Source organism: Ambystoma mexicanum, chromosome 6q (genome assembly GCF_040938575.1).
Source record: "Ambystoma mexicanum isolate Mex_15411 chromosome 6q, UKY_AmexF1_1, whole genome shotgun sequence".
NCBI lineage: Eukaryota > Metazoa > Chordata > Amphibia > Caudata > Ambystomatidae > Ambystoma > Ambystoma mexicanum.
The window spans coordinates 1,381,188,352-1,381,213,694 of record NC_090937.1 but is presented as its reverse complement, the minus strand read 5'-3'; the positions used below and the strand labels follow the sequence as shown (position 1 = coordinate 1,381,213,694).

At 45.7% G+C, this 25,343-nt stretch overlaps 1 protein-coding gene across 1 annotated transcript in view; it reads right to left on the bottom strand.

Annotated features, from left to right (window-relative positions):
• Positions 1-1,296: 1,296 nt before the first annotated feature.
• The window catches only part of TRMT44 (tRNA methyltransferase 44 homolog), a 317,825-nt gene continuing 293,778 nt past the window's right edge, over positions 1,297-25,343 (bottom strand). Inside the window, exons 10-11 of the mRNA XM_069632028.1 lie at positions 23,097-23,213; positions 1,297-1,570 (exon numbers count right to left, since the gene is read on the bottom strand). Coding sequence (XP_069488129.1) covers positions 1,344-1,570; positions 23,097-23,213 — 344 coding nt within the window. The 3' untranslated portion in view covers positions 1,297-1,343. The remainder of the gene's footprint in view (positions 1,571-23,096; positions 23,214-25,343) is intronic.

Here is a 25,343-nt window from a genome sequence, read left to right as displayed (position 1 = left end):
TTAGGCACTGAATGAATCTTCGGCATATCTATAAAACGTGCATGTAATTTGCATGTGACTGCATGTTGGTCATGTAGCAGAGACTTCAACTGTGGACAGTTGCCTTTGGGGTTGATAGACTCATTTATAGCCCTTTCACGCTGCAGCCCACAGAATATGTCCGAGCCCCACAAAGAACTCCGTCCAGCTGTCACACAGTCCTTAAAATTTAAACTAGTAATCTCTGCTACTAATTGAACAGGCAACTAAATTCTAAGTACTATTAGCAATCAATATAATGCTCTTATGTTCATGTATGCTCAAACTATAGTCAGCAGAAGGGCCATTCAACCACAGCACTTTGATGCCATAACAGTAGCAGTAGGCCCTATACAAATAGCAAGTAAATGAATAAACAAGGGCAGCACTCATCTCTCTTCTTGTTTTCTGGTGGGGGAAATCTTTTTTTATTTTTTGGTCAAGCTCTCCTTTTGTGTGCCCGAGCACCCATTCTTCACACACCCACGTCCTGGCTCTGACACCTCGGTCACCGGGTGTGGCTTTACCAAAATCCACTCCGCCCATCAGCAGATGGGAATCCAAGATGGTTATCTGTTTAGTCCCCCTCTACAATTTCCAGGAACTCTTAAGTACACCTCAAGGCTATCCCACAGTCACAACATGACAACATAATACCACCACCATACTAGCAATGGCCTTGGGCAAGGTTCTGCGGGTCAATCTGGGAATCCCTCGTCCCTTGCATTACATTTTCATCTGGTGAAAACACCAAAAACTATACACTCATCCCAACGATCACCGTCATTCACCTCTATGTTTTTCCCCCTACTGTTGGGAGTGTGTACAGTTCCCTTCTCCTTCGCTTTTCTCATTTATTTGCCTTTTCGTCTCTCCTTGGTCCGGTTTTCCTTTATACCCCTCAGACCACGTTCTGTTTGCTACCCTGGTAGGGTCGCAATTCACCTCTAAACAGACCACGATCTGTCTACTACTGTTGGCATGGTTACAATTCACATCCACATGGAAAAGCCATTAAGCTTTAAGACTGCTACGGTGATGATGAGTGCAAATACAGTAACAAATACAATGTGCAAGTGCATGGCAGACCGTACTTTTATGTAATATGCAACGTGGCTGTCGTTGGAGCACTGTGGCAAGTGGGTCAGCACCTACACACACGGTTGCATTGTATAGTTTCTAGTAAAATTGGTCTCTCGTACATGTTTCATTCATCCTCTCAAAATCCAATTACAGTAAACAGCCAGGGTAACTTAACATTGACAAGTCTACAGAATGTAAAGTCATACATTTATTAAATGTTCAAGTTAATAAAATAGAGAGGCTTAATGCCTTTGCTTTTTTGTTTGAGGCATTTGTCGAAGTTCATTGTCTCCATGTGCAAACAGGCATGATTCTGAAGCCAAGGGACAGCCATCTGGATGATTCATAAAAAACCAACAGAGACGAGTTTTTAAAAATTCAGATGGAGGTTTTCTTCTGAATTCTTCCTTAGTTTTCTTCGCTGTTTTTTCTTTTCTCCAGTCCCGAATATAGACTCTTGCATCATGAACTAAAAGGACAGACAAAGTACACTGTCATACTTTAAGAACTAATGTTCAAGTAATACTATTAGCACAAACATCAGTTATAAAGGCAATGAAGCTGGACAACATTACTATTAAAGAACTCTGCTTGAAATAGGGAGATACGAAATAAAAGGGGTTGTTGGTTAGATAGAGAGAAAAGCTTTTATATTCTCCATGTATTACAAATGAACAGCTGGCCAAAACACCTTAAATCAAGTAAAACATTGTAACCAGTGCAGCCTGGCCTGTAACGGAGCCTTATAGTAAGGGACCACAGAGGACAAAAATGCATGGGTTCAAAAATGCCCGCATGGAAACATGAAGATCTGTTTGAATTCGCAAGGCAGAAAAATTGAAGGCTTTAACAGAAAAGTGCAACTCCACCCTTTCAGAGCAGCACCGTAGGAAATGAGAAGTATGACCCTCTAACTCCAGGCTGCTCTTGACACTGATATAAGAGTTCCACAGTCCTGGCCAAGAGGAACAGCATCATAATAACAGCAGTGGAAACAATGAGGTAACATACATGGCAAGGCACACAATGAATACTTTTCCTACCTAAAAGAGATGAATCGCAATAGTGGAAGGCATACTACCTGACAATATCACTCCAAGAACATCTTCCGACAGGTCCCAGGCAGATATCTGGCCTTTATCTCTCTACTTACCTGCCCAGGCATGTGGTTTCAGAATGGCTAGATGTGGATGAAGGATTGAGTGCCTACCCCCTTGCCACCGGCCTGCAACTAACGATCCTTTCTTAGACAGTGCGTCCCCTAAGGACAAACTAACATATTTAGGAGCTAATAATGCCATGCTTTTCTCCCCCAGTCGGGAGTCGCAAGGCTTATGGCTTTTCATACCTGCTCAACATTCGCATGAAACAGAACGATTGAAATGCCATTTTGCAAGCAATTAGTCTCCCAGCGATACCCTGAAAGGAAATAAAATACCTCTAGTTTTTGCTGGAGGCAACACATCGACCAAAGAATGACCCCTTGTCTGTACTGTGTTGTCTAGAACTTTGTGATGCAGACCCTGATCGTATCCTGTCGGCTGAGGTAGTCCAATGGAATGTTTTCTAGCCCTGCCGGACAGGGCACTAAGAAAGAAACAACACAGAGCACAAACACAGTTTGAACCGGATTCACTGAACAGAGAAGGAACCATAATTGCCCCTGTCTTGGAAGTACTGCATTGTGGTGGATTTGTCAGTTAAGATCTGTGTTAATGTTCTGCTTATAGACTATAGGTAAGCAATGAGGAAGACCTTGATGGCCCTTTGTCACAAGGGTTTGATGTGAAAACGTTCTCTTGGTCGCTCCAGTGACCACTGAACAACCAGTCAGACAGATGGGCTACCCAACCAAGAAGGGGGGCATCATCACCAAGGACAAATGCAGCCAGGGCTGAAACTTCCTCTCCAACAAGAGACGAATCACAGCAGATTTGAATGCAAACAGAACACTGGTGGTCGATTCGTTGGGTCGCTACAAAAAACTGGGACAACAAATCAGGCCAGGGATCATAGCCTCCGTGGCAGTCTTTCGCCATAGATCTCGCCTGGGGTTCCCTGATAACTGGCACCCAACACAATACCCAACGTTTTCCTCAAATGTATCCACCCACTTAAATGTATCTCCATACTCAGAGAACTGGAAAACCCCTTACCAGCTCAAGATAACTGTATCAAAGATAAAGAATGGTGTTCTGCAATCCAGCACGCGCTAGTCAACAAAGTCTTAAACCTCCAAAAGAAAATAGAATTAAAGAAAGAGACATTAGCCACCACTCTCCTGCCCAACACCACTACGCCTTCCAAAACCAAACCTTCCACCCGATTCCACTTCTCTAAAGTATCCATAATAGAGGTTGAGAAAGTAATACTTGGACTTACACCTTCCAATTGCAAAGGCGATCTATGCCCAGCACAATTAATTAAAGATGCCGCTCGGGATCTAGCACCATTTATCACCAAGTTGACCAATGCCTCCTCTACCACCGGCACCATTCCCAGCAACCTAAAGGAATCATGGGTGCTCCCACTCCTCAAAAAGCAAACTTTAGACCCGGCTAAACCTACCAATTATAGACCGATTACAACTGTGCCGTTCCTGCTGAAGATTCTGGATAAAGTGGCATACATCCAAATCCAGAACTTCCTAGAACTGAACCAGCTATTAGCTCTCATCAATCCGGCTTACGTCCCTTACATGGCACCAAAACCGCACTTATTGATCTCAAAGCCCAAATAGATAAACTAATAGGCACTGGAAAACCCGCACTACTCCTCCTATTAGACCTATCTGCAGCATTCAACCTAGTGGATCAAAAGGTTTTATGCAACCACTTGGATTCAGCAGCCCACTTCTCCAGCGAGCCAGTAGCATGGATTCAATCATTTCTTAGCGACCGTAAGTGCAGCTGCTGACCCCATCACCTGTGGAGTACCACAGGGTTCATGTGTTTCACCAACGCTATATAATATCTTCACTAAGCCCTTGTTTGATGACTTGGACCATCTAGGTATCACCTACACCAACTATGCAGATGATACCCAGATCCTCCTCCCACTTACCGGGGACTATGGCGAGGACCTAGCTGTAACGCTCACCTGATTCTCGCAGAGGCGCCGGTCTTGACTGGGCGACTACCGTATCTTCAAAGGTGATGTGCAGCACCCGATTGGCTCTTTGGGCTGGACCTCTGTGCCCTATATGCCTGACGTGCAGAGTAAGATGTCTGCAGATAGAAAATACGGGGTTAATGAACTGGGGTTATTGGGGTGTCCCTATCTCTTTCCTCTTCTCCTCTCCTGTAGACCCCCACAGGTTAACGCTCTCACCTTAGGTAAGTGAATGCCGAGCTCTCCATCTGCCTCGGGGCAGGGTGCTGTAGCCAGTTTCTTCACTGGATAGGTAGCGCAGGCCTCTTGACTTCAGAGGACTGCTGTCCGTCGTTTACTGCACGAACGGTAAGTTTCGAGTAACTCAAATGTCTTTAAAGTCTTTAATAATGATGTCTCTTCTTTTGCAGGGTTCCGGCGATGGCGGATGACGGGCTGAAGTGAGTTGAAGATGGAGCCCGTGTGATGAATAGAAGCGCCTGGAAGCACGTAAGCGCTTGTTGCCAGCTTCACAAAGCGCTCTAACTGTCTTTTTATTTTGCAGGTACAAGTTCGGAGCGGCTGCAGGGTGCCGGGATACCCACTGGGTTAGATGTGGAAAGGAGTAATGGCACGTGAGTATTAAAGTTCCCCAATGTCTTTAAACGCACCTTGTTTTGTCTTTCAGATGCGAGATGCAGCGCCGACGGCCTCCGGAGCGTGCGAAGAGTTGGTAAGCTTTTGTCTTTCAGATGCCGGAATGCAGTGTGAAGACCTCCGGAGCGCACGAAGAGTAGGTAAGCCTTTGCCTTTCAGATGCCGGAATGCTAACCTGTTCTTTCTTGTCTTTATAGGTGTTGCTGAAGACTGGATTCAGGATGGTAAGCCTTTTTCCTTAGGCCCAGGACCGGATGCAGAAGACACGATGAGCGTTCTGCTGCAGAGGGTGCAGAATAACGCAAAGCAAGATTCATCCACCGGGTGTGGTTTAAATAGCCTCCTGTAGTGCTTAGGTATCTCCTTCCACAGCCACGCCTACGTAAGAAAAGAGTTCCTGGTAAAAAAAGAGTTCCTGCCTTCCAGAAGAGTTCCAGTGTTCTGAATCTAGGGAGTGGCTCCAGCCCCACCCAACAGGAAAAGTAGTTCCAAACAGAAGAGGATGAGAGGCTCAACTGGCAGGCAAGTAAGCAGCATGGTCTGCTGCAGGTAAGTCCACCCAAGCATTATGAGCCCGGCGCTTCCAGCGCTGGGACTGGGCATATTTATGAGCCTGGTGCCACTGGCGCCAGGACTGGGTCCAAAAGGTCCCAATTGGGACTGGTTGGCACTCGGAACCTGGGTTATGGATCTGCTTCCAAGGGAGTTGGGAAAACCCTGACCTTTTGGAAGCAGAGATCATGACAGTACCCCCCCTCAAGGCCCCCCCCAAACCGGGCTTCTCCGGGGGTTTTGGCTTGTCAGGAAATGTTCGGTGAAATCTTTTGATTAGGCGAGGAGCGTGGACATATTCAGCAGGTTCCCAGGATCTCTCTTGGGGGCCGTAGCCTTTCCAGCCAATTAGGTAGAATAGTTTAGATTTGGAGATCTTGGAGTCCAGAATGCTTTTGACTTCAAACTCGAGTTCTCCATCAACTAGGATAGGTTTTGGAGATTTGGTTAGTCGGGTTTGAGGTTGCACGGGTTTTAATAGAGAGACGTGGAAGACCGGATGTATCTTCATGTGCGGGGGCAAGTCCAACTTGACCGCTACTGGGTTTACTATGGTAGTGATGGAATAGGGACCAAGGTATCTTGGGTTGAATGTGCGTGGCCCTTTTAGAGATAGATATCTGGTGGATAACCAGACTTGATCCCCTACTTGATAGTGAGGGGCTTCCTTCCGATGTTGATCTGCTCCTTTCTTGTATTGTTCTTTAGCCCTTTGAAGGTGAGAAACTGCTTCCTTAAAGGCTTGGGTGATTGTAGAATGCAGGTAGTCTACTGCTGGTGTTTCAAGATCTTGGAGGGGATTCAACTCCGAGGTTCGAGGGTGACTGCCGTACAAAAGAAAAAACGGGGTTTTCCCAGTTCCCGAATGGACAGAGTTATTGTAGGCATACTCGGCTATCCAAAGGATATCTTTCCAAGTTTTTTCAGTTTGTTGCAGCATGCAGCGTAAATACTGTTCCAGAGTTTGATTGGTCCTCTCGGTTTGTCCGTCGGTCTGAGGGTGGTGACTGGTCGATAGTCTCACATCAATTTGAGCCGACCGACAGCAACTTCGCCAAAAATAAGAAATAAATTGACTACCTCGATCCGAAATTAGAACCGAAGGAAAACCGTGCAGTCGGACGATGTTTTCGAGAAATTCTCGGGCCAGATTTGCTGCTGTTGGCAAGCCTTTGAGCGGAATGAAATGCGCCATCTTGGAGAATAAGTCAACGATTACTAGAATCGTATTGTATCCGGAGCATGGAGGTAGATCGGTGATGAAGTCCATAGAAAGCGTATGCCAAGGGCGAGGTGGGATGTCAATAGGGCGTAAGAGGCCTGCTGGTCTTTCCTTTTGACTCTTGTTTTGGGCGCATACTCCACAGGACATTATAAAGTCTCTGATATCTTTTTTCCAAGACGGCCACCAGAAGTAGCGCTTGATCTTTTCTGAGGTCTTGGCTATACCGGGATGACCTTCCATTAAAGAGTCGTGATAACAAGAGATTACTTTTTTCTGCAAATCTGTGCTGGGTAGGTATAATCGTTCTTGGAAATACAATAAGTTGTCCTTTACTGCAAAGTCCTTTCCCTGCAGATGCCAATTCTGTATGTCTGCTGGAGTTACAAGTTGCCTGGCTTTATCCTTAACTTCCTCTATGGATTCTGTGGTGATTACACCCAGAATTCTTTGTTCGGGAATGATTGGTACAGGTTTAGGGTTGATCAAGTGTTCTTCCACTCCCATCCGAGAAAGGGCATCGGCTTTACCGTTCTTGGTACCAGGTCGATAGGTAATTATGAAGTCAAACTCGGCAAAGAATAATGCCCAACGGAGTTGTCTAGAGGATTGGGCTTTTGCGGTTTTCAAATAGTAACGGTGTGTCGGGCCCCCAGCAGATAATGCCGCCAAGCCTTAAAGGCAGACTTGATAGCCAGAAGTTCCTTGTCAGTAATCGTGTAATTGACTTCAGGAGGCGAGAATTTGCGGGACCAAAATGCCACGGGATGCAACTGATTGGTTACCGGGTCCTTTTGTGATAGAACTGCCCCCATGGCAAGGCTTGAAGCATCAGTTTCCACGATATAGGGGAGTTCGGGGCGAGGGTGTTTTAAGATTGGTGCAGAGATAAATTTAGTCTTCAAATCCTGGAAAGCTTGTTCCACCTCGGTAGACCATTCAAAACGTTTGTTTTTCTTTAACAAGGCAGTGATGGGCTGGACTATTCGAGAGAACTCGGGGATAAACCTGCGGTAAAAGTTAGCGAAGCCTAACATGCTTTGCACACCTTTTACGGAGGATGGTGATGGCCATTTGAGAACTGCATCGACCTTCTTTGAATCCATACGCACTCCGCCAGGTGATAATATGAATCCCAAGAATTCAACTTCAGTCACGTTGAAAACACATTTTTCCAACTTAGCGAAAAGTTTGTGTTGACGCAATCTTTCGAGGACCATTTTCACGTGTTTCCGATGTTCAGATTCCGATGAAGAATAAACGAGAATGTCGTCGATGTAAACAACAACACACACATCTATAAGCTCTCTGAGGACATCGTTCATAAAATATTGAAAGGCGGCCGGGGCATTGCAAAGTCCGAAGGGCATGACCTGATATTCAAATAGCCCATACTTGGTGCGGAAGGCCGTCTTCCATTCATCGCCCTCTTTTACTCGTACCAAGTGGTAAGCTCCTCTAAGATCCAGCTTTGTATATATGCATGCTTTTCTGACTTGGTCCAGGAGTTCAGGGATCAAAGGTAACGGATATCTATTCTTAACGGTGATCTGGTTCAGGGAGCGATAATCGATACAAGTTCTAAGGTCTCCTTCCTTTTTTGGAACGAAGAACAAAGCTGAAGAGGCAGGGGACTTGGAGGGACGAATAAACCCATTTGCCAGGTATTGATCCAGGTATTGTCGAAGGTGAAGGTTCTCAGGCTCGGTGAGGGCATAAATTCTACTACAAGGAGGAGTAGATCCAGGTATCAGGTCTATCTGGCAGTCATAAGACCTATGAGGAGGTAGAGAGTTAGCCTGCTCCTTCCGGAAAACATCTTGGTATTCTAGGTATTCGGGAGGTAACTGGGGAGTCTCTGAAGAAATTGCTGCCAGTGCAACACCAGGTGGAGGGTGACACGTAGAGACACATTCTGGAAACTGGACCGTTCTTGCTCGCCAATCGATCAGAGGATTGTGTTTCTCTAACCAAGGTATTCCTAGAATAATCTGGAACTGAGGGGCCTTGATCACATCGAACACGATCTTCTCATGGTGTCCATCTTGACTTACTAGCGTCACCTCTTGAGTGGTGTGCGTTACTGGCCCGGAGGCTATCTCCGTACCATCCACCGTAGTAATGACGTCCTTTACAGCCTTGGGACAAAGAGTTAGATTCATCCTCAAAACCATTTCATGATCCACATAATTGCCGATGGCACCGCTGTCGACGTAAGCTTCAATTGCATGTAATCGACCCGGATTATCAGGGCTAATGAGGACCATAGGTATCACGAAATGCGAGGTCACGGAACTGGTTTTCACGCTCGGCAAGAGGACCTCTATTCTTGTCGGGCGAGGTCGTTTCCCTGCTCAGAGTTTGTAACTGTGGTAACTGCAGCTCCTACTGCCTTCTTGGCAGGTTTCACCGAACAGTCTCGAAGAAAGTGCCCTGAGTTTCCGCAATATAGGCATAATTGCAACTGTTTTCTCCTTTCCCGCTCCCTTTGTGTTAGAGGACCTTTCAGACCCCCTATTTGCATGGGTTCCCCGGAGTCTACTCCTTTGGAAGGAGTTGGCGGTTTGGAAAATACTCGAGCATCAAACTTGGAACGATCGGCCTTCCTGTTCTGCAGTCTGTGATCTATTTGAACGACCAAGTCTATATAATCCGAACAGTCTTGTGGGGGATTCACTACTTGGGCTAAAACGTCTTTGAGCTCTCCACGTAGACCTCTATAAAACAGCGTATTCCTTTTGTCCTCAGGCCATTGAGTTTCCACTATTAGTCTATTGAAAGATGCAATATAAGCCAAAAGGTCTTGATTACCCTGTCGCAACGAAAGAAGCTCATTGTCCAAGGCCTGCCCCTGTGCATGTCTTGCGAACAGTTTTTCCATACTAAGCTGAAAGGCTTGAAAATCATGGAGAACCGGATCATCTTGATTAACTAGAGGGATCGACCAGTCTGCCGCATTGCCACTAAGGTACGAAAGTACAAAAGCTACTTTAGCTTGATCAGTTGGAAAGGCTGCTGGCCGGCATAAGAAGTGCAACCGGCACTGATTGATAAATACCGCAAACCTCTTTGGGTCACCAGAAAATCGTTCGGGCGGAGCCAGAGGTACATTCCCAGGTAGGTTGATCTGCACTGGATTCATAGAGGATGTTGAAGGAAGATTTGCCCCTGATGCGGGTAGCGGGGTCTGTCCGGCTTGTGACTGTAGCAATTGTCTAGCAAGATCATCTGTTCTCTCCTTGGAAATAATTAGTTCCCTTCTTAGAGCTTTCGTTTCCTGACGAGCTGCATGCACTTCTGCCCTTAGTTCCCCAAGTAACCGGGCTAGGTGGTCAGTATCCGAGGTTTCCATAGCGCCTGGGCGAGAGTTTTGCGGTAGGCTTTGCGTTCTGTAACGCTCACCTGATTCTCGCAGAGGCGCCGGTCTTGACTGGGCGACTACCGTATCTTCAAAGGTGATGTGCAGCACCCGATTGGCTCTTTGGGCTGGACCTCTGTGCCCTATATGCCTGACGTGCAGAGTAAGATGTCTGCAGATAGAAAATACAGGGTTAATGAACTGGGGTTATTGGGGTGTCCCTATCTCTTTCCTCTTCTCCTCTCCTGTAGACCCCCACAGGTTAACGCTCTCACCTTAGGTAAGTGAATGCCGAGCTCTCCATCTGCCTCGGGGAAGGGTGCTGTAGCCAGTTTCTTCACTGGATAGGTAGCGCAGGCCTCTTGACTTCAGAGGACTGCTGTCCGTCGTTTACTGCACGAACGGTAAGTTTCGAGTAACTCAAATGTCTTTAAAGTCTTTAATAATGATGTCTCTTGTTTTGCAGGGTTCCGGCGATGGCGGATGACGGGCTGAAGTGAGTTGAAGATGGAGCCCGTGTGATGAATAGAAGCGCCTGGAAGCACGTAAGCGCTTGTTGCCAGCTTCACAAAGCGCTCTAACTGTCTTTTTATTTTGCAGGTACAAGTTCGGAGCGGCTGCAGGGTGCCGGGATACCCACTGGGTTAGATGTGGAAAGGAGTAATGGCACGTGAGTATTAAAGTTCCCCAATGTCTTTAAACGCACCTTGTTTTGTCTTTCAGATGCGAGATGCAGCGCCGACGGCCTCCGGAGCGTGCAAAGAGTTGGTAAGCTTTTGTCTTTTAGATGCCGGAATGCTAACCTGTTCTTTCTTGTCTTTATAGGTGTTGCTGAAGACTGGATTCAGGATGGTAAGCCTTTTTCCTTAGGCCCAGGACCGGATGCAGAAGACACGATGAGCGTTCTGCTGCAGAGGGTGCAGAATAACGCAAAGCAAGATTCATCCACCGGGTGTGGTTTAAATAGCCTCCTGTAGTGCTTAGGTATCTCCTTCCACAGCCACGCCTAAGTAAGGAAAGAGTTCCTGGTAAAAAAAGAGTTCCTGCCTTCCAGAAGAGTTCCAGTGTTCTGAATCTAGGGAGTGGCTCCAGCCCCACCCAACAGGAAAAGTAGTTCCAAACAGAAGAGGATCAGAGGCTCAACTGGCAGGCAAGTAAGCAGCATGGTCTGCTGCAGGTAAGTCCACCCAAGCATTATGAGCCCGGCGCTTCCAGCGCTGGGACTGGGCATATTTATGAGCCTGGTGCCACTGGCGCCAGGACTGGGTCCAAAAGGTCCCAATTGGGACTGGTTGGCACTCGGAACCTGGGTTATGGATCTGCTTCCAAGGGAGTTGGGAAAACCCTGACCTTTTGGAAGCAGAGATCATGACACTAGCAATGGTGAACAGAATCTACAGCATCGTTCAGGCATGGATGGCCACCCATGGCCTATGCCTGAACGATGATAAAACAGAGCTTCTCATCTTGGGCACCACACCCCTTCTTAATAGACTAAGCACAAGCTACTCTTCCTTCATTATCGATGAGAACCTCATCCAAGTAGCTAAGGAAGTAAAAATGTTAGGTCTCTACTATCATTCACCAAACAGGTAAATACTCTAGCCTCATCAACAGCATATACATGTAAACTAATTAGAGCTGGCAAACAATTCCTATCACAGAATAGTTGCATGACCTTAGCCAGAGCCTTGATCATCTCCAAACTAGATTACTGCAATGCCCTTTACATTGGAGCGACCAAATCCACTATCAACAAAATACAGATACAGCAAAATAATGCATGCTCTTTGAGCTCCATTGACTATTCCTAAGAGAGAACATATTTCTGAAACAAGAAGAAAACACAAATTGCTTTCCACCTACGAGAAAATTAGACTTAAAACCGCGTTCCTCACATACAAATGCCTAAACAACAAAGCCCCACAATACCTTGCAGACACATTTTCTAGAACAGCATCTACCAGACAAACGAGACTAGCAAACACTAATCACCTTCAGGTACCCCGATTCTTTCCACGATAGGAGGATCCAGTTTCCCAGTCAAAGCAGCCCAACTGTGTAATGAGCTGCCCTCCACATTGAGAATGGAACAATCCATCACCAAATTCAGGCAACATTTGATCAGTTGGTGTTAAGACAGATTTCTGAACTCTGTCCTGGTGGCGCAGAAGTTCAGAAGGCCAACCTAATTACTTGGAACAGGGTAACCTCTGGACGAGCCACACCAATCAAGGTAGCGATCGCGGCGGTCAAGACTAGGTCTCAAGAGGGGTGAGGGTGACTGAAAGCCCGCAATGAGCACACAAAGCAAGATCACTTACAAACTACTCCAAACAGTTGTTATATTAAAAATATATACACATTTATTTCAAGGCCTTTAAAACAATGACCGTAGCGAGAAAATCACAATATAACGATAGTAAACCAACACATACCATATCAACACAATATATATACAAATACAACAAGTCTCAAGCGTTATATGCACGAAATGTGTAGTCCACCTAAAAGGGAGGGAAAACAGGCAGTGCGCAATAATGCTTAGACCCAGTTCACCTTCAGAGGCACCTAACTAGATGGAAGTCCCAGCCCTGCGAAGAGTGGAGCCTTGTGCTCAAAAGTACCTGTACGCGCTGGTGCCAACGGGCAAAAGGAGAAGCTCTTCGAGGGAAATCAGGCAGTTCAGTTTAGTGCACAAAAGAAGAACAAGTTCCGCGACTCAAGCGCAGCCTCCACAGTGGGCAGAAGCAGAGCGCGAGTACGGAAAAGGGTGCTGTTTGACACAGCGGGGAAAAGCAATGGGCTCCTGCAGGAGGGCGACCAGATCCTAGCTATGCTACTCACCGGACCCCGATGCAAGCAGACCCAGGCTTCTCCGCGTCCGTTTCAGTAGCTGGCAGGTTCAGAAGAGCAGGGAACGCCTTGTCGTCGTGTTGAGTAAAAAGACGTCCCAATCGAAGAAACCCGCACAGTTTGTTACTGTAACGCTCACCTGATTCTCGCAGAGGCGCCGGTCTTGACTGGGCGACTACCGTATCTTCAAAGGTGATGTGTAGCACCCGGTTGGCTCTTTGGGCTGGACCTCTGTGCACTGTATGCCTGACGTGTAGAGTAAGATGTCTGCAGATAGAAAATATGGGGTTAATGAACTGGGGTTATTGGGGTGTCCCTATCTCTTTCCTCTTCTCCTCTCCTGTAGACCCCCAAAGGTTAACGCTCTCACCTTAGGTAAGTGAATGCCGAGCTCTCCATCTGCCTCGGGGCAGGGTGCTGTAACCAGTTTCTTCACTGGATAGGTAGCGCAGGCCTCTTGACTTCAGAGGACTGCTGTCCGTCGTTTACTGCACGAACGGTAAGTTTCGAGTCATTCAAATGTCTTTAAAGTCTTTAGTAATGATGTCTCTTGTTTTGCAGGGTTCCGGCGATGGCGGATGACGGGCTGAAGTGAGTTGAAGATGGAGCCCGTGTGATGAATAGAAGCGCCTGGAAGCACCTAAGTAAGCGCTTGTTGCCTGCTTCACTATGCGCTCTAACTGTCTTTTTATTTTGCAGGTACGAGTTCGGAGCGGCTGCAGGGTGCCGGAATACCCACTGGATTAGATGTGGAAAGGAGTAATGGCACGTGAGTATTAAAGTTCCCCAATGTCTTTAAACGCACCTTGTTTTGTCTTTCAGATGCGGGATGCAGCGCCGAAGGCCTCCGGAGCGTGCGAAGAGTTGGTAAACTTTTGTCTTTCAGATGCCGGAATGCTAACCTGTTCTTTCTTGTCTTTATAGGTGTTGCTGAAGACTGGATTCAGGATGGTAAGCCTTTGCCTTTCAGATGCCGGAATGCTAACCTGTTCTTTCTTGTCTTTATAGGTGTTGCTGAAGACTGGATTCAGGATGGTAAGCCTTTTTCCTTAGGCCCAGGACCGGATGCAGAAGACACGATGAGCGTTCTGCTGCAGAGGTTGCAGAATAACGCAAAGCAAGATTCATCCACCGGGTGTGGTTTAAATAGCCTCCTGTAGTGCTTAGGTGTCTCCTTCCACAGCCACGCCTAAGTAAGAAAAGAGTTCCTGGTAAGAAAAGAGTTCCTGCCTTCCAGAAGAGTTCCAGTGTTCTGAATCTAGGGAGTGGCTCCAGCCCCACCCAACAGGAAAAGTAGTTCCAAACAGAAGAGGATCAGAGGCTCAACTGGCAGGCAAGTAAGCAGCATGGTCTGCTGAAGGTAAGTCCACCCAAGCATTATGAGCCCGGCGCTTCCAGCGCTGGGACTGGGCATATTTATGAGCCTGGTGCCACTGGCGCCAGGACTGGGTCCAAAAGGTCCCAATTGGGACTGGTTGGCACTCGGAACCTGGGTTATGGATCTGCTTCCAAGGGAGTTGGGAAAACCCTGACCTTTTGGAAGCAGAGATCATGACAGTTACCACAGCAGGGCAACGGAGCGGCCGTGTGTATCTGAGCCAAATGTACACTACTCACTTCCGACCTGGGAACGCCACGTGTACGAAGCGTGTGAGAGTGACAAGGACTCGAAATACTACACAACCTGGCGGCGGTTACAGAGCAAGACTCCCTGGATGGCCCAGAGACGCTTCCGAAGGCTTACTGGCAGGAGATGGTGAAGATGCCGAGAATAGCTGTTCCCGCTATTCCAAGGGTCGAAGTACCAGTACAGGCCTTCTGGTTCGATCAAAGGTGAAAAGGGTTTCACAAGGCGACAGCAGTGCAGAGGAGAAGTCCTTCAGCGGGTCACCAGCGATTCCTCGGTCCAGCCTCTTGGTCGCAGGATACTTGGCTCCTGTATTCCTTCGTTCGTGAGAACTCAGGAGATCGACATGGTAGTGGTGTTTCCAGCCCCCTCTTATCCACGGTTCCCTTCGCGCCAAAACGGAGGGGACTCAATGGGAGATCCGCTCATCAACACTCACACCATTCGTGGACCAATCACGGACCGCGGTGGTCCCAGGCATTCACACCACCCTAGACTCTCTGGCACCCAGGATGTGTATTGGGACCAGACATCCCAGCCCACATCCTGGAGGCACACATAAGACATGTAGAAGCACGCAAAAGCATCCGTGTTTCGCGGGAAAGTACATGCCCAAATAAGGAAGGCCCCGGGTCGGCTCTTGATCTGGGGAAGGTGAAGGGAGCAAGACGGTCAGCGGACAGGACAAAGGAGCCTCGTGGTCTGGCCATTTTGGGAGCCAGGCCACCATTTTGGGTTAAGAGCGAGAAACGCGCTTAGAACGCCAAAAGGAGCTCAAAACACAAGAAACGATCGCTGCCACCATTCCCGTCCCTGAATCACTTGCACCAATCAGATACAATCCTAAACGAGTATCTAGGGCCTGTAGAAGGCTAGAGACCCAAGAGAGCTGTAACTTAGCTTACAGTGCCCTCTTGTGTCATGTTGCATGAAAGCCGCAACATGATAAAAGAAACTACGGGAAACAGCGTTCCCCGGTACTGACTGTCTTAAGGGCATGTCAGTTTCCCCATAAGAAAGGAGCGAAAGCCCAGAGGAGTGCGGCAGAAGGCTGCACTTCTCTGGCAAAGTCAAGAACAAGGTGAAAAACAACAGCAAAAAGTTTAGGGGTTGCCACATGGAAGGAAAATTACCTACAATTACGAAAACAGTTGGTTAATAGAGACAAATGACAAATCTGTTCTTGATTGTATATATTTCTGATCCTTTCTCATGCAATTGCTACTTCCATATTATTAATTCACTAAATAGTTGCATTGTTTAATCCTTTCTCATGTCAGATATTCTGTAACCTTGCACTAAGCTGTACGTCTTCTTACCTTCCTGCGCCCTTATACCTTCGGGTCCGGTGAGCATAATAAATACTAAACAAACAAATACTCCTACATGTGGAAAGGTAGTCTTCATCTGCAGCCTTTCATAACAAGTTCATCGGATAGGCAGAGAGACCGAAGGAGAGCATGGTACATACTATGGAAAAGGTTGCTCTTCACAAGCACAACCTACACTGCTAGTTGTTATGAACCATGATTATCGCACACAGCTACTACTTTCCTTCAGACAATCACAAGGGAAAAGCATAACAGTAGAACAGGAGACGTATATCGCTGCTGATCGGCATTTGTCCCTCATTCTTGCAGATCAGGAAAAAGTTGTGGATGGTCGTGCTTTGGGCTGAGACCAGGGCTGGACTGGGAACCAAAAGTGGCCCTGAAAAAAGTTTTCAAAGAGCCCCCATATTTCCCTGAAGGAGCGAGAACAGGGGATTGGGTGTATCCCCAAAGAAAACACAAAGACAGAAAGGTCAGCAGCAGTGCAAGATTCACTCACAGTGAACTTGTACAGCACGGGCAACAGTCAAGCATGCTTCCGTCAAACACAGAACATATCAGCATTAGCAGCAGTCAAAGGTTCTCTTTCATAGATACAACATGGGCCACAGCAAATCCCAATTTCCTCATATAGGGCAAATCAACATTGGCCCTCCTCAGGGCAAGCTTGCCTCACATAAAAGGGGCACAGTATGGGCCATAGCAGACACGGCAGGTTTTCCTCAAACAAAGAACAGGCCATCTTGGCTGCAATCTCATATGTTTCTGTAGTGGAGGAGCCAAGTGCCTCTACCGAAAGTCCCGCCCCCATTTTGCCTTCATGTTTGAAACTGGAAATTGCGAAATGCGCAACACCAGTGATGGTACCTATATCGCGAAGAGTCCTTGAAACCAGGTATCCATTGAGAAAACCCTATATGATGTATCCACAAAGAAATGACAGTCTTCTGAAGGAAGTTCCGGAAGAAGTGTGAAGATGAATGAAAGAGAAGGCTGGTGACGCCACAATGAAGCAGAAATGACGCACCCAGAAGAGATGCCAATGAAGAAGGTGAATAGATCGTATAGAATCTGATGGCGAAGTAAAGAATTGAGCAACATTTCGTAAGTGGAATTGCACATGCGGAGAAGCACTGAAGAAAATGCAAACACGTTTTACAATTGTACAGATGCAGTAACGCAAGAAAACTAAGTAATCATAAGGCTTGCTATATGTAGTGAATAGACTGCAGGCGGTGCTGCCAAAATATATATATATAAGTGTGTATAGAATCTGGATGTTCCACGACGCATTTTAGCAAACTCTGTCGCCATGAATAGAAGGGCTGAAAGTGTGGCGCAGTACAATAATACAGCTGACGGCGAAGGATGACTTGAGAAGGCTTGTCTGGCCCAGTTTCAAGAGTTGGGTTTGCCAAGAACCTGGTTATCTATTCAAGAAGAAACAATGAACGTGAAAAGTGAGCTGAGCTCCTGTTTGAGGTGGAATGCAAAAACACTAGAAGTGCCAGGTTTGATTCATTTAATAGTATTAAATGCAACAAAGGAGCTCAAAACATGGTCTCCTGTAACATGGACAAGTGGATATAGACTTGGGGCTCTCACTCCCTTTTATTCTCAGGTACAGTGATCCTTTGCAAGGCCAAGTTCAAAAGACTAATTGAATGGCAGACAGTAGGAGTGATGATAGATGGTGGGCTAATTGAGTGGGGAGGCATGACCAAGCCAACCCTCCACCACCTGTGGTACCAGCTTTTGTGCTGCTAGCGAGTGTAATATTCCAGAAGGGTACAAGTGTGCCAACCAATTGTAGAGGGCCACGTAGCAGAGAGCCCTATAGTTTGGAAGCAAATAAAACGTCATATATTAGTATGACACGGAAGATGACTTGCAATGTGGGTGGGCATAGCTGTCCACCTGACCTTAAAGACCCAATCACAACCCGATCCCTTAAAGAAAGTATAACTAGATGTTCCCTTTAAGCCTATTACAAATCCCCATAGGTTTTGCTTATTTTACCACATAGGATGATGTCATTGATGATGAGTTTTTGCTATAAAGCTGTGTTTTTTCATGTAAATCATTGAGAGACTAAGCGTACATCCGTTGATGTCTGTTGTACTCCCCGTTTTAAACAATTGCAATAAAAAACAGTTATGTTTTGCCAACTTCCTGAGTGAGTCTGGTTATTGGTGTTAGTAAGATATGCATTCCCATCCATCTCAGATACTGTTACCTCGTCTTAAAGGGCCTACGGGTTCATTTCCCTCACAATGAACAGGTACAGCAAATCTTCAGCAGATGATAGAGTACTTATTCCTTAAGCATGACACGAACATCCCCAAACCCTGTAAAAACATATGCTCTTTGCCACACAAATGGCAAATATGCAGAATACACATGGAGAGCGTACTGTAGAAATAAGCACACCAATTGTTTTGTGTTGGAAACCAATTCTTAAAGCGTTTAAAAATGTTAGTTTCGAAAGTAACTTTATTTTAAGATGTGAAGTAACATTGCAACAGAATATTGTCTTCTGTACTCACAGCGTGCTATGTATTAAATAAACATCCTTCCATATATAAATATATCTTATTCTTAGCTAACTATATTGAATTGTGATGGGTAGGCAGTTCAGAATGAAGGCATATGAAAAGTGCCAGCTTGTATTTTACTCAGGAACCTGCTTTCAACACTTCTGCATTTTGCCGACACAGCTGAACTGTAAAATAATATTACAATAGGGTACTTATGACATTTTCTTATTGCAGGTGGGTAGTGATGTAATAAGACCACTACATGGATGCCAACATGCCTAAATCCATTCTGAAGATGCTAATCCAGTCCTGGTTTTAATGTTGCATTCTCAGATTTATAGTTATGGATTCATGATTGGCAATTCTAGGAAGATTACTCACAAATGTAAAGAGAAAAAACAGGACTGGACAAGCATCTCCCGAATGGAGACATGCTGGCACTCATGCTGCTAGGAAAATGTGTTGCAGGTTTTAAAATAGATAATGATGGTTAGATATATAAATACATGATTGTATACAGTATGCCCTACTGGTGAAACGCTAATACATACTAAAAGCCCACTGACAGCAAATAAATGAGCATATTACCATTTACCCGGGGATGTATTCGGTATGCGGTTGTGAGATATTAAGTTGATCGTAATTGATTTAGTGTTGCCTCCTCCCATTTTGTTGTTTTGTGGGGACTCGGGTCTACGGCTGTCATCACACAACCAATACACCCCCACACTCTGTCTCTGCTCCTCCAATAATCTATGCATGGTAGATGGCTGACTTCCCAGGGGTCTGTTGGCCCCTGTGCCATAGCCCACTCTGGCATAAAGAACGAGGTCATTTTGCCACATTGTGTCTTTGACTGTGTGTTCAGGAGGCCTCTCCTCCAAGGTGATATGCAAAATGTTAAGAGGAGTTTGGGGAGCTGCTGTCACCTTCAGAGTCTTGGCTGCATTCCCAAAGGGCTTATTCTTTCTCAAATTGTAATATTTGTTTTTAGCCACTGCTTTACCAGGCATAATAATCCAAACTGTTTCAAAGGTCCGCGTTAGACCTAAAAGGGAAAAATATTTTGAAGAAAACCCCCTTAACAACGACAACAGCGCTCCTTTTACCACAGATACTACAAAGCCCCTTTACCCCAACTGCGTACGTGCAGACTCGTGGTTGTTAAACAGTACCTTTGCAGAGTCAAAGGAACCCCGAAATCCAAAGCCTTGGCAACTAAACTGTTAAGCTGCAACTTTGCATAAAGGACTTCCTTCTCATCCTTCTCGTCTTTCGCTGACTGCTCCAAACTCAGCTCCAAACTCGTTCACCAAACGTTCCTCCGCTTAGTTTTCCAATGGTGTCTCCATGTAGGTAGCAACCTGCAAGTCCAGATCGTGAAATCCGTGTGTTTTGTCGATCGACAATAGGCCAGCAAGATTGGTCCACAACATTGATGGGTGCACAGTGTTGCGGGGCAGAGAAGGATGCAAGATAGTCCTTTGTGGAGTGGGCCACCACAGCAGGGTCCGATCTGAGGAGCAGGGAATCAGCTGTTGTACTGGAGTTGGGGGGCAGAGGTCCCAGAGGATGGGGTGGGGTTGACTTGGGGACAAGCTTAGGAGGTTGGGGCAGCAGGGTCGGAAGGTGGGGCCAGAAATGAGGAAGCAGGAGTGTGGGGGGATGTGTACCAGTAAAATGGGGGTCACAAAGGGTAAGGGGCAATGGAGGGTGTAGCTGTAAAGGGGCACAGATGTAGTCAAAGAGGGCAGTGACAGCCAAGGGGTAGTCACAGGGTTAAGGGGTGTCACTAGAGTAAAGTGGTAGGAGTCCAGGGTGCAGATCCAGGGATGGGTTCATAGAGGGCAAGAAGGAGGTATAGACAAAGGGCCAGAGGCAGTCTAGAGAGTCACAGAAGGTAAAAGTGGAACACCAAGAACAAGGGGTGTGGGAAGCAGGAGAGAGGGCATTTTCTGTCTGAGGGACAAGGTAAGTGGCATCAGCATGTGGAAGCACTCTGCGGCAGGACCCCATACCTGTTGGTCTACAATTTATTTTTTTTGCTCCAGCTGGTGACACTACATCTTTAATTCTACTGTGGCAGCCTACAAAACATCCTGCATGGCGCGCAATCTGGTGAGCCTAGCGCTGAATTACTAACTGAGGCTAATGCTTGCTTAGAGTCTGAGGCAGTTTGGCTGTTAGTTTCTGACCTGCAATTAACGCTTTTCTCTCCCTCATGCTCCACAACATGTGTGCCATAAGATATGGCTGCTAAAATTACATCTCATTTCCAGAAATCTATTCCCCTGCCTCTGCCTTAACCGCATGCAGAGATTGCAGAACCTCCGAAGGTTCCTGAAATACCAGACGCAGCATTGTTAGCTGGAGCACAAGATTGCACTGTGAAGAACAATTGAAATTGAATATTCCGTTCTGCACCGCTTATGTATTAAATGAGGCTGTTTTGAACTTGTTATATACTGCTACTAATGAAAGACCGGCCTCCCCTCCGCAAGAACAAGGACAACGGAAGACCTGCTGCAACCAGCAACGGCCATTAGAGTCCTGTACGAGAAGGAAGAAAACGGGCCTGTAATTAAGGAGGCCTATTTTAATGTTGGTGAAACAAATTAAATTGAGAGAGATAATGCTCTGTTTGCCTCGTCGGTCGTTTATCCACACTCTTCATCTACCTCCTCTGACAACCAGTTGTCATTTCATGATGTAAGATCATCCCGTCTACACAGAGATTTTGTTTACGCTCTGAGTGAGTGTCCACCAAGGACGTCCATTCCAACATGGAATTGTCACCTGATCAGCATATGGCGAAACTATACGAGTCATTGAACACAAAAATTCAACACCATGTAATATTGCTTGCGCTGAATTCCAATGTTTCTTGGATTGACGGGTTCTTAATGGCAGCTGAAGTATCCCCATCACAAGCACCAACACACCCTCCCATGAAAGCCTTGATTACAGGAATCTTCCACCATGAGACTTTACTCTGAGACGAGGTATACACAGAGAGGGCGGCAAGGTAGACCTTTAGATAATTAAAAACAAGTCCTGAGTCTAAGAGGTGTGTTAGATGAAGAGCTATATCTTTAGGTGAACACTAACTGGGGTTGATGTTCTTAGAGTTACACCAACTGATAAAATGTTTCCACTTATTGGAGTAACAGTGTCTAGTGTTAGGTTTACATGCCTCTAAGTATATCCATACATCTCTGAGGTAGTTGGCTATGTCCAAACTCTATGACTACAGGAGCCAAGCTGCTAAATTGAGTGTTTGGGGGCATGGATGCAGTGTTTGCCCTAGGTCCTGTGAGAGCATGTTGTACAGGCAGGCCAGTTTCCTGGGAAGGGAGATTGACATTCTCATGAGGTGGGTGAACCATGGCTGTCGAGCCTACATTGGTGCAACCAGGATCATCGTGACATGTTCCTGGTGCATCTTGTGCAGTATTCATTTGCGAAAGCGTAGGCCAATCTCCCTGACCATGTTATCCAGAGACCGTTCCCTTTGGACCGCATCTGTGGGTACCTGGAGGTGTAAACAGGGCTTTGGGCATTCCCCAGAGACGCGCACAGGTCGATGCCTGGAAGAACAAATCCTTCTGAGAGATTATTAATTTGAATTAGTCTTCATGAGACATGGTTGGATATTCCAGTAGTGAAGAAACAGTGTACAGTAAATAATACCTGCTTTGTGACATCCCTCGAATTTGGAATTCTGTCCTCAACCTTCGTAAGGTTTGGAACTCTTTTCTTTTTCCTAAGTGATTCTTTTTCTTATTGAGTTTGAGTCTTGGATGGTTTTATTTTTAAATGCAGGCTTTTGTTTTAATAGTATTTATTTGGTCTATTGCATAGCGTTCCAATTGCCATTTGGCAACTTTTGCACTTCTAGAAATGCTTATAATAAATGACATTTTAAAACTGTAAAATACTGCAACTGAACATAAAAAGGATATTACTACTTATAATTCAGTGGCTTAAAAAAGTCAGTCAGTCCTCAATCTTGAGGATTTATCTGGTCACTAACTGCAGCGACTTTACATATGCTTCTAACATTCAGTTGGTTGTACATTATGTAATAACTAATGATTTGATCATTGTGGATGCATCGGTCTATGTTACTCTATGCAGGGTAAAACATGTTTATGTAACCAATAATTCTTTTTTAAGGGTAGTCATTGTTCCAGTTTTAGCATTTTCAAGGAAACAAGCAATTTCGCCACCCTTTCCGTTTCCCGAATTTAGTCTTACTGGTTGAACTATTAAACTACAAAAACACTGATCAGGGATGTGAAATCAGTGATTTTGTTTTGGGGGATTTACTTGCAAAGTTATATTTCATTTATGGAGGAGTCGGATTGCAGTGAAAGATGACTTATTGGAGGAGGATGGCAATATATACCAAATCTGAAAAAAATCATCAAATTGTCTTTGGAGTTAGAACCCAGGCATGTATGGCATAAATGTGGCTTTAAACTCAAACATGCAATGACGAACAATATCATGCTTTAATATAGTAAAGTAAAAGAATAGTCTATGTAAAGGGAGTGAAAGATGATCACCTTTCTTCATACCATCTTTACAATCACTAGAGCCGCACCCAAAAATATCACTTTCATGGCCACCAGATTTTACTTTCATTTTACTTCATGACTTTAAAATGATTGTAACTATATTATTGAGGTGAGAAAATACTTTCAATTTAAACATGAAAAATGCAAATAAGTACATACACTAAAAATAGAAAGCCTTTATATACCTTCAAACACTTGATGATTGTTCCTAAGCAGGGTCTGCAGTCCTCCACATTCGTTCTTCAGTCTCTGCAAAGTCTCTCGGTCTAAACTTTCAGCCACTTCCATTAAGGGAAGACTACCTGAAAGAGATTGAAATGTGGTAAGGACGTTACTTATAATATTTATGTATGGCTCTTGTAGCGTGCACATGGAATATGCAACCATAGTTTCATATGAAGTAGATTGGAGCAAAGGAAGCTCCAGAGAGAGGGAGCAAGAACAGCAATGTTTAGGCCACCCAAGTGTTGTTTAGAGAATCCTGGTACATTATTTAATTTTAGTTGTATATTATAGTCTTTTCATAATAATCAAACACATGAACATCTCTGCACATAGGCTACAGGTATAAATATTTCAAGTTGCAAGCTAATAGCAACCCAAATAAAGGTCACATTCCACCTCAATTCCACACATACAATCCACCATTTCTTAATCACCAAGAGTCCATTATTACCAACCAATAGCTAGTGGCAAATGCACATTTTGATTGCTAAGCTGGATTCCAAAATAACATTTTAAGAATAGCAAAATCTCAATCTCAAAAGAAACCAATATCTTGACCTGAACACATCTAAAGATATAGGGAGAAAAAAATTGTCACACAAAATATTTTGCCTGTTTTTACACAAGAGTAAAGAAACAAAATCCCAGAATAGGAAAGGCATATCAGGTACTGATTACACAGTAAAGACCACTGCTGCTTTAAGGAACACATTTAAAAGAGCCCCTATACTGATCAGTTAGCTTACAGTTTATTTTTAAAGTGATAGAAAGTGTGAATAAAATCTGCAATAAATGCAGGTGAGCAAGTGCTTTACAAGTAGAATAAAGATACCCATGACAGAGCATCTAGATCGTAATGTCCTGTTAAGAGCGAATGGAAATCCATGTAGCTGAAGTGGGAGAATGGGAGAAAAGACTCCCCCCAATCTCCTCGCGACCCTGACCCAAAGTATCGCGGCCCAGACACCCGCCACGAGATGAATTCGTCTATCTTCCAGACGACCAAATACCCTGGTTCAAGAATATACGGATGTGCCCACCAGCCTGCCAACCAGCCGGCCCTACTCAATCCGACACCTGCGGCATGGATGAACTCGACTAACACCTCAACAACAAGCACCCACATCGTTAGAGATGCCATGACGACCTAGCCAACTGTCAAGAACACACGTGCCACCGTGCACACTGGATACTCCCACACCAACCCACACAAAGAATATACTCAGTGCTATGACGTAGGTGACGGATACACCCACTGACGCGCATCTTTATTATTTTTCACATAGGTTTTCCGAAATGCAGAAACGCAAGACGCACAAAGCACTCGCTTGCTGACGCTTCTCCCGACCCTTGCACCGTGATGAAAATACAACGAAGATATGATACTGCCTATAAAGCCATGTCACACTGCAACATAAGTACCGTGCATTACATATCCCCACCTATGAACCAGGCCCAAGTAGGCCGTAAGCAAGAGCCGCCATGAACACTGAACGAGCAAGAGTACAAGTGCTGACCATGCAGAACGAGCCCAGCGAGAGCTGACAGCCAAGGGGGCGATGTTGCAACTCGTATGCTACCAGCCGACGCCAAGGTCACACCTGTAAGCAAAACCAGGCACGCAGAAGCAAATACTACTTTAAATGTGCAGAATTCTGCCTCAGCCACGGTCTCTCCTCACGTGACCAAGCCAAACCTGACAAGGTGCCAGACCCACGAAGGAGAAGTCGCCTGGGTCCCACGTCTGGGACACAGGCTGAAACAATGAAATGACTCAATGGACACCTACAGCGATGGGAATGGTCTGCTCTCAGGCCTATGAGCAAATCCACGCATTGTCTGCACGAACACATAGTTACATATTGTTGCAAATGACAGGTTCACCGCGAGCTGGGAACAACGATGGTCCCAGGCTGGGGGGCTCGCGAGTGGACCAATCAGAACATGGGGGCACTCATCACTGACGCCACTAACATTAGCCAATCATTAGGGGTCTTCGTGTAACAATTTTCAAGTATCTAACAGAAGAGACAACCCAAGTATACCACTTGACTGACCCTCAACCACTAACAATGATCTCTATATGTATGCTATACTAACCCTACCACTCAAGGAACCAATCCAGAGTGGCAATAGGTTTTTCGCTAACTTTCCCAGGTGACGCAAGTAGCGCGTCATACTGAGGAAAAAAGGGCCTGCGAGACCCA